General features: G+C 47.4%; 2 protein-coding genes across 5 annotated transcripts in view; one reads left to right on the top strand and one right to left on the bottom strand.

Annotated features, from left to right (window-relative positions):
• Positions 1 to 17,141, bottom strand: part of SORCS2 (sortilin related VPS10 domain containing receptor 2) — a gene marked incomplete at its 5' end in the record, with an annotated part of 364,973 nt that overhangs the window by 60,309 nt on the left and 287,523 nt on the right. The gene's annotated exons all lie outside the window — the stretch shown is intronic.
• AFAP1 (actin filament associated protein 1) overlaps positions 1 to 17,141 on the top strand; it is a 101,450-nt gene that overhangs the window by 51,131 nt on the left and 33,178 nt on the right. For all 3 annotated transcript variants that reach the window (XM_081131663.1, XM_081131661.1, XM_081131662.1), the window contains 5 exons: positions 2,819 to 3,030; positions 6,468 to 6,647; positions 12,221 to 12,316; positions 15,111 to 15,192; positions 16,539 to 16,688. In XM_081131663.1, coding sequence (XP_080987789.1) covers positions 2,819 to 3,030; positions 6,468 to 6,647; positions 12,221 to 12,316; positions 15,111 to 15,192; positions 16,539 to 16,688 — 720 coding nt within the window. The remainder of the gene's footprint in view (positions 1 to 2,818; positions 3,031 to 6,467; positions 6,648 to 12,220; positions 12,317 to 15,110; positions 15,193 to 16,538; positions 16,689 to 17,141) is intronic.

The raw sequence follows: 17,141 nt of genomic DNA on the forward strand, positions 1-17,141 counted from the left end.
CGGGGAAGAGCAAGGCCCAGTGCTGGCACCCATGCTGCTTTGATCAGATGTCTACTTTTAAATAAACTGCCCCACCCCCAAGAACAATGGCAGAGCCAGCTGCCTGCAGGTCAGGCTGGGTCACACTACCTTCCCTTACTGTGGACTTTGCGACAGCCCTGTTGAACCGTGCATCAGAACCTCATGTGTCATGGAGGAGATGTCTTGTTGTGGGAGAAAGACCGTGTGCCAATGGGGACCCGAGGAGGAGCCCTGTGGCAGGCTGGTGCGTGTCTGGTGGGACCGGCCATGGGAAAGAAAGGCTGGATAAAGCTTAGGGAAGAGGAACAATGGTGTGTGGGTGACCAGCAGTCCCACAGAGCTGCAGCACCTGGCCCGGGACTCAGAAGAGAGCCTGCGGGAGCTGCAGGCCCAGTGACTGCCCACGCCAACACAGAGGACAGCAGACAGTGACCAGGACGTGTGCTGTGCCACGCCTGGCACCTGTGCAGACCTTCAGAGCACTGGCAGCGGTCCCTTGCCGCCTTCCAGATGGCGTGCAAATTTCTCCTGCGGCCAGCCCGAACCCAGAATCGTCCAAGAACAGGAATTTGGGGAAATATCCTTCCAGCCTTGCTGAGTTGATACACTAGAAAACCACCACCATTCATCTTCTGTTAGTCTGGTACCCATGTACCTCTCCTTACCACAGCGAACTTCCCAGTAAAGACCACAGCAAAATCACAGTTCAGCACAGCATCACGCAACCACTGCCTGCATCACGGAAACTCCCTGACTCCCCCCGAGGACAGAGTCCATTCATCTGCTTTGGGGGTATGGCCATTCTCTCCTGGCTGAGTCACACTGTCCCCATCGAGAGCCTGTAACTTAAATGTCGAGAGCCACAGTTAGCTACTCTTAGCACTTATGTTAGATGGTAGGAGGAGGGAGAGGTAAAGAAAAGAATTTGTTTATCATACACAATAACTCACACCTAATTCAGCCTTCACTCCTACCACCAGGCAGCGTCACAGCTGTATGTATGACCCCCTCCACCTCCCCTGTGCAGGTGGCACGGCTCCCGTGCAGCAGCAGCACAGGTGACAGTCTGGGCTGTTCTGTCTCATTCATGCCCACGGTGGCCTGTGACCATGGTCCTCAATGCCCCCTCCCACACTCTTCTTGGTGCAGGCTCGGCATCCTTAGCAACAGTGTTACACAGGCCTAACCGGTCCTTGTCTCTCTGTCACTCCATCTCAGCCCTTTCTCAACACTGTTACCAAAGTCCCCTCTCCAGGCATCTGGGAGTCTTGACTTTTTCATGTTTAAATTTCCACTTCGACTTCCAGTCTTTCTTTTCCCCTCTTAGTAATGGCTCTCTGTGAGGGAATTAAGATGCAAGCGTGACTACAGAGTACAAATTAGAGCTCAGTTCTAGTGGGCAGAATGTGAGTTCTGTTCTGTAGAAGGGCTGCCACTTCTGCCACTTTCGCTAAACTGTGCAACCAGTTGCTTCAGCCAAAGTTTCTCCTTATCTGTCACTTGTCATCGCTCAGGTGTTCATTCCTCAAACGTCTTTCAAAAGCAAGTGCCTTCCAGATGCATCCAGGGTGGAGGGGACCCAGAGAGGAATCGGACAGGGCCTCAAGGAGCTTGTGGGCCAGCAGGGCTGACGTTAGTAGTAACACTGACCATCACTGGTGTCTGTTAGTCACTGTCCATGCCAGCATCCCTCCAGGGCTTCGCAGGTGTACTATACGTTCACTTAACAGTTCTTCCTCCTGCAAATACTTGTGTACTCGCCTGTGCCAGGTGCTTTGTACCTGCTGGGATGACCATTTCCAATAAGATCACCCTCCCCTCGGGGGTCTTACGGCCTGATGTGGGAGACAGACAGACAAACAGCAATGACAGTGCCATGGAACAGGCTTCATGTTGGGTGGAAGCAACCAGGAGGGACGTTTCGCCTGGTGTCTTAGCTCGGGCAGCCACAACAAAATGCCACAGACTGAGTGACAAAGCAATAGGATTTACGTTCTCACAGTTCTGGAGGCAAGAGTCTGTGACCAGAGTGCAGCATGGTCGGGTCTGGTGAGAGCTGTCCTCCCGGCTTACAGATGCCACCTTCTCCGTGTCCTCACATGGCAAAGAGAGCTCGAGATCTCTCCCTCTTTCCGTCTTAAAAGGGCACCAGTCCTCTCAGAGTAGGACCCACTCACATAACCTCATTCAGCTTTTGTTATCTTCAAAAAGCTCTCTCTCCAAACACAGCCACACAGGGCCGGAGCCTCAGCGCGTGAATGTAAGTGTTAACGTGTTGCAGAATGGGGGTGTGTGAATGCCTTGGAAAGCTCCGAGGGTGACCTGGAGGAGAGGGGTGCCTTGCGCTGGATCTAGAACCTTAGGAAGGGCTTGTGTGCGTGGCGGTGCCCACAGGGAGTAGGACACTGCAGCCCAGAGAGGACTTTAACATGGGGGTGCGGGCATAGGAGCACAGGGACCTCTGTGGCGGGGGTCTTGGTGTGGGGCGCACCGCAGAATGGGGGTAATGCTCGCCCAGCAAGGATCCCACAAGCAGGGAGTACTGACGAGTGCCCGGCCAGTACTGAACAGTCTAGAAACGGTTTCTCTCCATACAGAACTGTTAGCCCCTTTAGTTTTAAACTCTCCATTGTGTTTCGGCTGCCCAAGGCTAGGAGCTGTTTTTTCTTTTTATTAATTAACATTTCCCCAGCACACTGAGTGCAGATGCTGTCCTTGTCGACGGGTAGAATGGCACACCCAAGCCCAGAAAAGGTTTTTGTCAGGAGGCCTTCACCTTTATGTCCATTTCTGACAGATTATGACTCGGACGCGATGAGTAGCTCATACGAATCGTATGACGAGGAGGAGGAGGATGGGAAGGGGAAGAAAACTCGGCACCAGTGGCCCTCGGAGGAGGCCTCCATGGACCTGGTGAAGGACGCCAAGATCTGTGCCTTCCTGCTGCGCAAGAAGCGCTTCGGACAGTGGACCAAGTTGCTCTGCGTCATCAAAGACACCAAACTACTGGTAAAACCTTGCAAACGGTTGTTCTCGTGTGTAGGAGGCAGGGTTTTCTCAACAGTCTCACCTTGTGCTTATACCCACAAAGCTAGCATCAGCGAGGGGGCGGGGGCCCACAGACCTCAGCCCTTGTGGAGAACTTGAGGCGTCCCACGCTGGCCCCACAGGCCGAGAGCCGGTGCTGGAGGACGTGGCTATGTCTTTAATGCGGAGGTTCCGCCAGCCCCCTAAAGCAAGCAGAGGGCAGAACCCTCCCCTCCCGGCAGGCAGTGTCTGCGGTTTGTGTCAGTGGGAAGGCATAGAGCTTGACTTGCCAGAAGCTGCAGGATGGATTTTCTCATTTGTAGTGAGTCAGTGGATTCCTCAGAGCCAGGTCAGAAGTGGAGCGGGGCGCCTGCGCTGCTTGTAGGGAGCGTGGCCAGGACAGGAAATTCTTCTGGAAAGCTGAAGACCAGCTTGCTTGCTTTCTTCCTCTCTCTCCCCATCTCTGCCCCCCCCCCTTTCTTCTCTTTTGTTTTCTTTCTTTTTCTTTCAACTGAGAGGCCGAATAGGAAGCTAAGGTAAGTAGTGGAGAGGCAGGGGCTAGAAACAGGCCCTCTGCTGGAGGTGCTGCTGCAGCAGGGACCCTGCTAGGGAAGCAAGCCCATCTCGAGGACCGTGTGAGGCCCCTCCCTCTCTCCCTTCCCATCCCCACCTTCCTTCCCAGCTTTAGACACCTCAGTGGATTATTAGAATTATGAATTTGTTTTTGCCTTTTGTTTTTCCTTCAAATGAACCTTGAGAAAAAAATCACTCAAAGCCGTGTCATTAAAACAGTACACGAGAAGTGATGTTTTATCTGTATCACTGTTTAGAGGAGCAGGTCACTCTTTTATAGATACACCTGTGGATTATGATAATCTTATTTTACTGGATTCTCAGGACATTGTGTATCTGTTAATGAATGGTTTTGTTTATTTTTTTTTTAAACAATGAGAGTACATGATTTTTCCACATGTATAGCCTAAAATCTCCCAAATTTAGAATATGCCAAAAATGACGCCATGGTGGAATTTTACAGTAAAGAAAGGAAAGAAGATGAAAAAGTAACATGGTGCTTTATTAACAGCCGACCGAATGGCTGCAAGATGCGGGCACATTACATACATGTTTTAAAAACACACTGGTGACTCTTGTGAGAAGCTCTGACACGTGGGAGCCTGTTGTGTGCAGGGTCAGCGATCGGGAGGTGCCGCCCTCGCTGTGCCCCTCTACTCCGCCTGTCTCCACTCCTTCCCCTCTTTCTTCATTTCCTCTGTCTCCTGCCCAAAGTCCCATCCTCAAACCAGAATGTTAATACCTACCACTGAGAGGAGCAATAAATACTTCAGAGGAAATTAATGGAAAACCCTGTGAAAGCACTGTCTTTGATAAAGTGCAGAGTCAAAGTTAGTTATTTTTATTATGAAGGGTTTTTTGTTTTTTTTTGGTTCAAAAATGGCCCATGATCCAACTGCCCAGATGACCCCTGTTGACACTGAAGAAAAGATTAGCAGTGACAATAAAAGCAAATGCTCTCCAAGTTTAAACAGCACAGAAACTGTAAATGGAAAACAGAAAGCTGATCTCTTGCTTTAAATGTTCCAGTCTGTCTTCCCTCAGGCACACCATTACCAGCTTCTTGTATACCCTTCCAGAACCTTCCAGAACCTGTTCCCCTTGGCACCCAGGCAACTCTCTGGTGGACACTGGATGTGCCCAGAGCCCCTTCAGGCCTCAAGGACCTGCTCCCTCTCTTGCCGGGAGGGATCCTGGCAGACAGCTCATCCAAGGTCATGCTCCCTTCCCAGTGGCTCTGATCCAGTGCAATCAATGCCATGCTGTGAAGGCCCAGTGTCGTGGGGCAGCCCGTGCACATTCCAGTGCCAGAGCCCTGTGGGGTGCCCACTGAGGCCTTTCAGTGAACCACGTGGCAGCTTCCCCACCGGTCCTACTTCCTGCCCTCTCTCCTACAGGTGTTGCTCTTAAGGGCACCTGAGTAAATGTCCTGCTGCTGCCTTGCTTCAGGGCCAGCTACCCTGGGAGTCCCACTATAACCACTTCCCAGTGGCAGTTTATCAGATCACTGATGACATAGTCATTTTGAGGCGTTTGGCTTAAGAAAAAATATAAGCTATAAAGTTTCTTTTCTGTATTGTTAGTTTACTTTTCACTTAGAATGTGGAAACAGGGCAACCATCAGTTGTGATTTTTAAAAAGTGGATGTATTCCATCCATGTGTCATTCAAGAGCCATGGTTTTGGAACTGTAAATAATTATTTCTGAAAAATAGGTATCTATCCATCCCTTCATCAGTAGATGGCTTAGCATCAGGAGTGTGGGACTCATCTGGGTTGGGACTGGAGTCTTGGGTCTGCCATTTGTTTAGTTGCCTGACTTTGGCAAGTTACTTAACCAAAGTTACTGGTTACTTACTAAGTTTCTGAACCAAGTTCCTAAACCAAGTTCCTGAACTAAGTTAACTTAATCTGCAAAGCAGGAATCTGTGAGGTTGAGCTGCAGGAAATGCCTCATATCAGGATAACACTCGGTATTCATAGTAGATGTTATTGTTATGAATAATTTAATATAACTGAAGTAAGTACTAGTAACTCCTTTACAAATGAGGAAATAGGCTCAGACAGTTCAACAAACTTCCCAGAACCCAGGTTACAGTAGTAACAGAGCTGGGACCCATATATCTGACCTTCATGGGCACATGTATTTCCATGAAGGAGGTGTGCTCTCTGTCCCCAGGATTACAGTTAAACCACAGGGCGCGGGACACATCTGGACAGAGACTTGACTCCAGGTTTTACAAACCTAGAATGACAGGAGCTAGGTCTTCTTTAACCCCAGCAGTGAAATCTGTAGAGTAAATGTAGTTGTGTAAATGGAGCAGAATGAGTTTGGGATCCTCTTAACTGGAAGGGAAACCTTGCAGACACTGTTGTATATTATGTGCTGATATTTATACTCTTACAGATGAAATAATTCATCTGCCCTTCAGAAGAGGGAAGAGAAGAGATGGGCAGATACCAATGAATAAAGTATCCAGGGCCATGTTATTTCAGCAAGTCTAATGAGTCATATTCATGTAACCTGCTGAGAAAGCTCCACGAGCACATCAGCCCAGTCAGCATAGGGCCTTCCCTTTCCCACTGGGTCATGTCATCAGTGGTTGGTAGACTTTCCTGAGTTGCTGAGCAGATGTATTTACATGTGCGCGGAGATGAGCCTGGGTATGGAGCGGTGGTGAAGGTGGAGAGCCTGCAGGTCCATTTTCCAGTTGCCAAGCATCCCTACCATTCGGTCAGACCTCCAGATGCCGCACCCACACTCCATTTTCATTATGCCCACATTTTATCAGTGCTCCTGCCTGCGCTCCCGCATGACCTGACTTTTCTTTCTCTTTTTGAATGCAGTGCTATAAAAGTTCCAAGGACCAGCAGCCACAGATGGAACTGCCTCTCCCAGGCTGCAACATCACGTATATCCCTAAAGACGGCAAAAAGAAGAAGCATGAGTTGAAAATCACCCAGCAGGGCACAGACCCTCTTGTCCTTGCCGTGCAGAGCAAGGAGCAGGCCGAGCAGTGGCTGAAGGTATGTGGCCGGTGTGGTTTCTGAGCTGTTTTGTTGCCAGCTGCTCTGAGATCTGTTTTTGTTTTAACTTGTGTGTTTTTTCAAGCGTACACAAACATAGGTTAACCTGAATAGTCTGGTCTTTGATGGTGGGTTATTCTGATTACTTTCAGGTTAATCACTTTAACGCATGTATTCAAAGGCATTCTGGCCCCATTTGCAGGCTGCTTCTAGCACTTTCTTACTTTGGTTTTCTTATTTCACTTTATTGTGTCTGGATACAGATTCTTTTTTATTTATTCTGCCTGGGATTCTTCAGGCTTCTGAAATCTGTGGTTGTCATCTTTCTAAGTTTCAGAAAATGTTTCAGCCATTTCTCTTAAAATACAACTTTGCCCCATTCCTTCCCTCCCCCGACTACATTTAAATATGCGTTAGAGTTTTTCACTATATTCTACTTCTCCTCTTTGTATCTACTATCCCCCTTTAAAAAAAAAAAAAAAAAATTTAGTCTGGTTAATTTTTCCTCATTACTTTCCAGCTCACTATTTCTCTTTTTTACTGTGTCTAATTTGCTATTAAATTTGTTCCTGTTCAGTGTGTTCTTAATTTCAGTTATGGTAATTTTTAATTCTAGAATTCCCAGTTGTTTTTTGCAGAAATGTTTGCTTGGCCTTTTATCTCCATAACAAGCACATCCCAGGCAAGGTTTTTTCAAATGCGGTTTTGGTGGAGTTTAGTGGGTCTGTTCCTTTATCTGCTGCTGTGCTTGTTCTTGTTTATGTCAGTCTGTCTGCGTGTGCCAGGTTATCTGATGATCATGCTGGTCATTGTATTTGGGAAAAAAATTATTTCAATACTTTTTTTATAGCAGCTTTATTGAGGTATAATTCACATACCATGCAATTTACCCTGTTAAAGTTATGACTCATTGGTTTTTAGTATATTTACAGAGTTGTGCAACCATCACCATTAATCTAATTTCAGGACATTTCATCACCCCAAAGAGAAAATCCGTACTTACTATGGTAATAGTCACTACTCCACCCATCCCTACCCCAGCCCCAGGCGACCACTTGTCTGCTTCCTGTCCTTATAGATTTGCCTGTTCTCATTTCATATAAATGTATTCATGCACCATGTGTCCTTCTGTGACTGGCTCTTTTCACTTAGCATGATGTTTTCAAGGTTCATTTGTATTGTCATATGTATCAGTATTTTATTTCTCTATATTGCTATTTATGTCATAGCTAAGAAGCTTAGGTTGTTTAATCCAAGGTCCTGAAGATTTCTACCTGTTTCCTTCTAATAGCTTTATATAGTGTTAGCTCTTAAATTTAGTCTGTGATCCTTTTTTTATTAATATAAACTGCTATTGCCCCATATTGTCACAAACTTATTTTCTAGGCTTTCCATGTTTTGAAATGCGACGTTAATGTAACAATTCAGTATCTTTTGATTAAGATGCACATCCTTTGTCAGTGTGAGAGCATGAGGTCTGTATAGCCAGGACATGACTCGACACACCCTTCTTCAGAATCGTGCCAGGTTTGTTTCTCTCTGTTTGGTCTGCAACTTCCATTACCAGCAGCTCTTGCCAGAATTAACTGACTGTGTGAGTGTGTGTATGTGTGCAGATGCCAAAAACATGAGCCATTTCGTAGGGGTCAGTCAGAAGACGAGAGCCGGCATTCCCAGAAGCGTAGTGGTCAGGTTTCCTTAAAAATGTGCAGAGGTTGTGTTTCTGGAGATGAGGGCTCAAGTTAAACACACACAAAAATACCACAGAACATATAACAATTTGTTTTTTGAAGGATTTGTGATTCTGAATTTGGATTCAATTCTCTTAAATACACATTGAACTTCTTACAGAACATGGCTCTTTAAAGTAAAATCAGTAATACAGAAACCTCTTCTGTAGCTGTTCAGAGCAATTGGTGATAGACCTTTATTGCTTCTTAATGAACTCCGCAGGGAGTTCTTTTCCCATAGAGTATTTTGAGCCCAGTTTGCTTCTTTGTCCCCTTTCCTTTTTTTTTTCTTTAATCAAAGTCTCTTTAGTTGCTGTCACGAGCTAGGCATTGGGCATACTGGCATAAGCCCTTGTATGAAAGTGAGCACAGCTTTGTAGCAGGAGCAGACCTGTAAATAGGCGATGCACATGGGGCCAGCGTCCAACAGAGGGATGCATGGCTGGCCCTGGCACGTAGAGGGGCAGCCAGACTGTATTCCCACGTAGGAGGGCAGAGCAGGCTTCCCAATCACGTGAAACCTAAGCCAAGTCTGGAAGGATGAGTCTGTTTAGCTAAGAGAAGAAGCATCCTTCCCCTGCAGTCACCACTCACACTACCACACCCAGGAAGGAGGCTGGCAGGAGTAATTGGAGCAGTGTGGCCAGAGGGCTATGTGGACTCTTCCCCCTAAAAGACAGAGACAGAGACAGAGCTGTTTCTTGAGTGGCAGCTTTGCCAGACAGGTCTCTACAGGCTGTGTTTGTGGGGTTGGCCTGTTCCTGCAAAACAGCTTGTGAACTTCAGGTTTGTTTATATAACTAAACATTGTCATTTAATGCTGTGATCCCAGGAAAGAGCTCAGGTTCTGGGAGGAGGACTGGCTGGGCACTGCAGCGCTTTGTGTCACAGTGACCCCAGGCGTGTCTGCATTTGCTGGGGGAGGGAGGTAAGGGCCAAAATCTAGAGGGCTCAGCCTCACCTCTGGAGGAGACAGTAGAGTTGGGGCTTGAACCCCAGTTTCTGTCTGACACAAATGCCTGGGAGTCCCCATTGTGCTATATTCTTTCCCTAGAGCAGCAGTTTTCAACCCCAGCTCTTTAGTCAGGCACACTGACCCCTTTCCCTTAGACTGTCAAATAAAAAAATGACAGCAGCCAACACAACAATAGCTGTCTGGTGTGAGTGAATCAAAATTATATCTAATTTTTTTGTCAGATTGGCAAAAAATACATTTTTTGGTGTGCTGCAGAATTTTAGTAATTAGTTTTTGCATTTCATGAGATGAAGAAGGTTGAAAACTGCTGCCCTAGGGAAAAGACAAAATCTTGTTTTTAGATCAAATAAAAACTTGCCTTCTGAACTAAAGATTTGATGAACACATTGGGGCTGCGAGGGAATCAAAACCTACCAGAAAAAGTAGTGAAATCTTTAGGAAACAGAGAGACACCCCTGTTTTCCCCTTCGAGACATTTAGAAGGCACAGCTCCCGGGTTGATGTCACACATCAGCATCAGCAAGGACGCAAACATGGCAGCAAGCTCTCTGGGTTTTTTCTTTTTCTTTTTCCCTGTTTTGGTCTCAGATGTGGACTTCGCTTTGTTTTTTTCATAGAACAGCTGAGCAGCAAAATGGCTGGAAGCACTGTCCTCGCCTGGGAGTCCCTGGCTGCAGTCCCAGCCCCAGGGAGGCCCAGCGCGCTCGGATGTGCTGCTGAGATCATACTGCAAAACTGCTACACAGATATCTGGACTTGGGCGTTTCTTTTCTGTCCAGAGGCACTTGGGTTGAACTCAGATTGCAGCTTAGTTCCAAAAAGAACAGAAGACATTTTGGAAGATTTGCCTGCTAACTTTCCTGTGGGAAGAGTGTGAGCTCTGCTCACCTGGGAACCATGCCTTTCCGATTACTGCATAGCCCCCCATGAGAGCCACGTCCAGCTCACATGGATGCTCAGTAATGGTGGAGGGGACCATGGTGACTCTAGGAGTGGCTGTGAACTCCAGTAGCACCCGCTGCTGAGCCCACTCTGTACGTCCAGGTCAGGACCGTTTTCCGAGCCCTCCACACGTATCACTGGCTCGCACGGGACCATGGCGATGACAGCAGCCCCCATGTTTGAATGTGCACATCCCAAATGCTGGCTCAGGCTTTAGCACATAGGGTCTCATTTTCTCTTAGTTAAACCAGAGTTAAATAGCAGGATGGGTCATCCTGACCCTCCTTCCTTTGCTAGTGAGGAAACTGAGGCTCAGAGAGGTTAGGACTTTAGGCCAGTAACTGATGTTCCTGCCTCACAAGTCACTGAGGAAACAACCTCTCCAACAGGGGCGCTCTCGGACTCCCAGCACCCAGTGTTCTAGCCTCGCATCCTCCCTGCCTCTCGATGCCATTCCGCCCTCCCAGCTCATCGTGCTGTACTCATTCCCTCCCTAGGAATCCCCTCCAGTCCCCTCCACCTGCCTCCCTTACAGAGAAACTCCTGGGAGATCCCTCTGCTGGGCTCTCTCCCAGCTCTCTCCCTCCCCTTCCCTGCTCTTAGGAGGCACACTCTCCAGGTTGGCCCAGCCCAGAGCCGACTTCCACCAGTCTCCCTCCTCTGGCTCTGCCTCACCTGCTGACTGCCTCGGGTCTTTCTCCTGGGTACTTGGTCTGCTTGGTCTCACCCTCCCATCCAGGCTGTGAGCATCAGCCTTTTGCCACCAACTGCCTGGTTTATTTCTAGCTCTGACTGGAAATTTGCTTTTGCCTCCAAACATACCCACCTGCTTCCCTCCCACCCACCTATTTCTGTCTCCTCCAGCTGAGTATGTGGTGTGAGTACAGGCACTGTCTTGGACTTGGCCCCTTCCTTCATGCCCCACATCTAATCCATCAGCAGGGCCTGTTGAGTCTTCCTCCGGAACACATCCTGAATCCCTTCCCTCCTCTCCATCGCCTTCACTCATTTTCCTGTACCTTTTTTTCCCTGGCATCTGAATCGTTCTTTCTTCCCACAACAGTACTCTACCACCTCATAATAGTTGAAAGTTCATTATGGTTTAGGCACTGTCTTACGGCATTTATTTAATTTTTGGAAGGTAGGACTGTCGCGTCTGCATTCTTTAGATGGGGAAACTGACCCACAGAGCAGATAATTAATTTGTGCCTGGTGGAAGCCAGGAAGAACCCAGGCACTAGGGCTCTGGAACCCCCTCCTGACCTCTGTGCTGTGTTCCTTCCCAGAAATGATTCCACTCCTCCTGTCTTTGAGGTGCTCCAGGCTTCCTCCTGCACTCATATAAACTCTGTCTCCTCCTGGCATCTCCAATGCCACCTGTGCCACACAGCTCTCTGGATATCTCTGAACACCCACCACAGGCCTCTGTACCTGCTGTTCCCACTGCCTAGAACCCTTTCCTCTAGTTCTTCATGTGCCGGGTCCACTGGCCATCAGCTTGCGGCTTATATGCCACCCCAGCAAGGCCTGTCTTTTACCTCTTGCTCTAAGTCAGCCACGCCTATGTGTTAAAGGCCCCTTTGTTCTTTGCAGTACTTATTACTGTCTTACATTGTGTACCTGCCTTTCCTGGTGATGCTCATTGTTCATCCTAATCTTCCTGCAACAGAAGCCCCATGAGAGCAGGACCCCCACATATTTGTTCCTGTGGACCCATGTCGCGTATCCCAGGACCTGTGTCAGCAGGAGGAGTGGACAGACAGTCGGTGAATGGATGACTGAATGAACAAATGTGGCCTGGAACTTAAAGCTGTGACCTGCAGGTTTCCTGCCACACCACATGCCTCTGTTCATCTCAGGCTTCTGCCCCTCTTGTAATCATCTCTGTCTTTGGGTACATTCAGCAATGTCAACACTCATTACAGGTGATCAAAGAAGTCTACAGTGGCTGCAGCGGGCCCGTGGATGCAGAGTGCCCCCCGCCCTCAAGTTCCCCGGTGCACAAGACAGAGCTGGAGAAGGTAAGGGGCTTGCTTTTCCTAGGAGTAGCACCTTACAGAGAATTCAGGCCTCCCTCAAAGTTTCATTGTGTTCTCTGGGATTTCAGCACTGCTAGCTGAAAAGGACCGAAAAATACTGCAATCCTGCTTGTATGCATCTCAGGTGCCCACTCTGTGCAGAGCTTGGGTTGGCCATTTTACAGACTGTGTGGCTGGTCTTATTATTCCCAGCTATAGATAAAGAAATGGATTAAAGGTGTTAAGGGCCTTGTTCAAGGTCACCCAGCTATTGCACAGCAGAGTGAAACCTGAATTCAGGTCTGTGTCCTTCCGGAATATAGCAGGTGCTGTATGAGTGCACCTCCGCAGAGGTTTCTTTCAACAGAACCGGCTACGTTTCCTGCCCCCTGTGCTGGTCTCGTTTTCCTTGTAGGCAGCAGGGGGGCCAGGGCTTGCCCTTGTCACAAACATATATGCCGATCCCTGTCATGTCACAAGCCCAGCTCTCTCTGTCCCTACACAGATCTTGTTTCCATAGAGATCCTGGCTTCCTGCCATGCAGTGTCCTGTGGGTAGCTGTGTCCAGGGAACTCTCCCAGTCCTCCCCGTTCAGCCCCTGCCAGGAAACAGATCCTCTTTGTCCATTCTTGTTTTAGTCAAGGTTCTTCAGAGAAACAGCCAACAGGGTGTATGTGCATGTGTGTGTATGTATTTATGTATATGTATATGTGTGTGTGTTTATGTATGATTTATACAAGGAATTCTTTATGTATAAGTTTTATCATAAGAAATTGGCTCATGTGATTATGGAGGATGGCAAGTTCAAAACCTGCTGTGTAAGCCAGCCTATGAGTCTGAAGGCTGTCTGCAGGAGAATTCTCCATTGCTCTGAAGGCTGGCCTTTTAGTGCTATTCAGGCCTTCAGCTGATTGGGTGAGGCCCACCACACTGGGGAGCACAGTCACTTTACTGAGAGTTCACTGATATAAATGTTAGTCTCGTCCACAAACACCCTCCAAGTTGACACACAAAATTAACCTCATGACCCTCAACCTAATATGCAGGCCTGTTTCTTTCTTTTTCTTTTTTTCCTGATTACAAAGTAATACCTCCTTGCTAAAGAAAATTCAAAAAGTTTAGAGAAATACAAATAGGAGGAATAAAGTCATCCATGAACCCACCACATAGAGGATGCAGCTCCTCTCCACACTGTATTTTTAACCAGTTTTCCCCATTCATGTGTTTCTTTTATAGTTTGGCTAATCTGATGTATAAAAGTTTTATGCTGCCTATTTTTCCACTTACCTTTATATTATTACCAATTTTCCAGGCTTTTGAAAATTAATAACAAGCAACAAGTGTTTCTGCATTTTTAGTAGCTGAGTAATTTGAAATTCATATGACTTTACTATCATATTACTCCTTCCCGCCCCAAATTTAGCTCTTTTGTTTTTTGGCCATTTAAAATAACCTGACATCTTTTTGTAAGCCTTTGCTGCTTCTTTGTTACCTGAAAATAGACTCCTAGAAGCTAGATTACCAGACCAGAGGGTAGAATTGTTTTTTCAGATTTGAACCATGTTGCTAAGCATATTGCTTTCCAAAAAGACTTGTTCGATTTCACTTCCCATCAGCCAGGGCATCAGAGTTTCTCTCTCACCCACTCGTGCAGCACCTGGCAGCACCCTTTACTTAGCGTGGTTTCTGAGGCTGTGCTGTGCCTGGCAGACCTGTTGACCTGGTTCTCAGGAGTACAGGCGTTCTTCTTGGCCTGAGGGCTGGGCAATACCAGCTCTCAGTCGTTCTGTCACTAGAGCTCAGCACATACCAGGTTCCCACAGAATACCACTGATTCCTTCACTGCGGCTATTCCCAGCACTGCTGTGCAACGCAGACCCCTTTCTGCCATTCTAGGCCAGCACAGCTCAGCCCGCTCCCTGAGTGATCGTGTGTGCTGCCCCATGCCCCAGCACTTACCTCATGGCTGGCCAGGCTCTGGGGCTTTGGGGGATAATGCGGAAGACCTGGGGCGGGCGGCAAAGGTTGGAGCCTGTGCCCTCCACTGTGACTCCACAGGTTCTCTGGTTGGATGGAAGGATTCCAGCTCTAAACAATGTTTCTTCTTTTTGTGTGTTAATTTTTATTGAACGTATTGGGGTGACATCGGTTAATAATTATATAGGTTTCAGGTGTACAGCTCTATAACACATTATCTGTACACTGTATCATGTGTTCAGCACCCAAAGTCAAGTCCCTTTACATTCTTCTACCTCCCCCAACGATGTCGCTTCTTCAGATACCAACCTAGAGTCCTGTTATGCTCCTGAGATCAGGTGTCAGGACTGGCGTGACTGCAAGCACTCTGGTGCCCTTCAACAGTTTCATAGCAGCTGGACTCTGTGCATATCTGAGCGCATTTGTTAAAAGCAGCTGCTTGACATGTGCTCAGTATTCATGGAAGGAAATTAAATGGGTAATGTATTTATTTCTAGAAGCATAATGGTTTGATGAGATATTTTTGTAATCGTAATATTTTTTCAAAGTTATTTGTGAGAAAAAGTGAGTTGAATGAAATGGTCATGATACTGTAGGACGTGTTGGTTAACCTCAGTGGGTTTTTTCTTTGTTCATTGGATGTTTTTCAGGCCCTTGAAAATAAGCCCCCCAGCTAGCCTGTGTTGTCGCTGAGACCTAGATTGTAGTGAATTTACCCACATTTTCTTCCAGCTTCAAGATAACTCTTGATTGACCTATGATATATCACTTGGCCAGTGTGACCGTTGTGAGAATAACTTAATCCGTTTTGTCCTTACAGAAACTGTCCTCTGAGAGACCAAGCTCCGATGGGGAGGGCATCACAGAAAATGGAGTCGCTGTGTGTAACGGGAAGGAGCAAGGTGAGTCCTGCTCATGCCAGAAACAAACTCAAAACAGAAACAACCCAAAACTGCAGCCAGTTCTGTCCACTCTGGTTATGTGTGAATCTCCTTGGTGATTCGGTTATGCACCTGTCATTCTCCTGTGTCGCCAGAGATCCAGAGAAAGCCCCTTCGTTAATAGTAGCCCTGAATCTTCATTGCTATCCTGCGGCCTTGATATTACAAGGCTCACACCCAAGGTCATGGCCCCTGCTTTGTCCATGTGATTTTCCTCTCAGTCGGGTCTGAGTGTAATTGTCGTCCTCTCCATCAGTACTCAGTGGAAGGCATTATCTGTTGTCCACAGGGCACAGTATGTGTAATCACATCCAGGAAAGCTGTCTTTGAGGTTTCTCCTGGAGTAGACCAACATGCAATCTCAGGTTCCTGCCTGGTGCCGAGGCACAGCAGACGCCGCTGTGGTTGGTCTCTCGTTCATGGTTTCTTCTCCCAGGGGCCCTGCAAATAGGTTCTGCAGGATGGATGTGTATTGCGATGTACATGGGAGTGAATATATCCATATCTCTCATTCTCCTGTGGTTTTTTTAAAGAAGAGCAGCCTTCTATACTTTGTAAAGATGACCTTGGTCCAAATACTTTTTTGCCTGGCATGATGCTTTGTATAGTAGCCACTCAATGAGTAGTCCCTGGAGGAAGTTAACAGTTAAACTACATTCTGACCTTCTCTCCTACCTTTCATCTGTGGCTCACTCTGGACAACTTGCAGCTGAGGGTTTTCAGTAATGGTCCCTTTGTCCCAGCCGTGTTGTGACTCAGACAGACTGCTGGCTGCAGAGAAAATCCTAAACGCAGACAGCAGCTCTAAATGGTATCCTCTCCACTGGACATGGAAACAGTCCACACCCCATGTGGTCAAACTCACAGGGAGTGCCTCTGAGACTCCGGTTTGTGCTTTCAAGGTGAATTATATGCCCCCTTATGTAATATGCCAGTGCACCGTGATCTTGGGTGAATTAGTAAATATCTAACTGATGCCGCCACTGCTAGGAGTACAGGGAATTGAGGTCTTGGCTCCAGTCCAAACGGAAGCTTCGATGGTCCCCAGTGCGAGCACTGCACACGGTTAAGATTCAATCACGTGAAAAAAAAAAAAAAAAAAAGATTTAATCACGTGTTAAAACTGTTGGTGACTTATCGAATTAGTATTCCGTTATTAACCATGTCCCCAGAGGCTGGCATACAGCCAGTACTCAATAAGTAAAATGGGGGGAAAGACAATTGGCTATGACTTAGCTTTAGTTTAATGTTTTTCTAACTTAAGATCTATAATTGACATGCTTTACTGTTGTCGTTATTCTTGACAGTTAAGAGGAAAAAAAGTTCCAAATCAGAGGGCAAGGGAACCGTATCTAAAGTCACTGGGAAAAAGATCACCAAGATCATTGGTTTGGGAAAGAAAAAGCCATCGACTGATGAGCAGACCTCTTCGGCTGAGGAAGACGTGCCCACCTGCGGTAAGACAGCTCCCCACCATGCGCCACGCGAGCCTTCCCTCCTGCAGCTGCCCTGTGTCACGTCCCTCTCGGGCTCTTTCATTCGCGCATTTCTGAGTCAGGCTGATGATCATATGAATTGGAAATGTTTTACATTTTTACCGCTTATTAATAAAAGACTTTGCAGGGGTTTGAGATGATCTCTGCCTTTGGAGCATCATGAAGCACAGCCGTGTGTGTGTGTGTGTGGGGGGGGGGGGTTGTCTTCCTCTTGCACCAACCTGGAGAGGAGTTAGAAGTTAGGGATTAAAAATAGAAAGAGGGCCCGGCCGGGCATGGCTCAGCGGTTGAGCGTCGACCCGGGATCCAGGCGATCGGGGTTCGGTTCCCGGTCAGGGCATATGCCCGGGTTGTGGGCTTGATCAATGACACTCTCATCAGTGATGTTTCTGTCTCTCTCTCTCCCTCTCCTTT

The sequence above is a fragment of the Miniopterus schreibersii genome (assembly GCF_964146895.1).
Source record: "Miniopterus schreibersii genome assembly, chromosome: 1".
Lineage (NCBI taxonomy): Eukaryota > Metazoa > Chordata > Mammalia > Chiroptera > Miniopteridae > Miniopterus > Miniopterus schreibersii.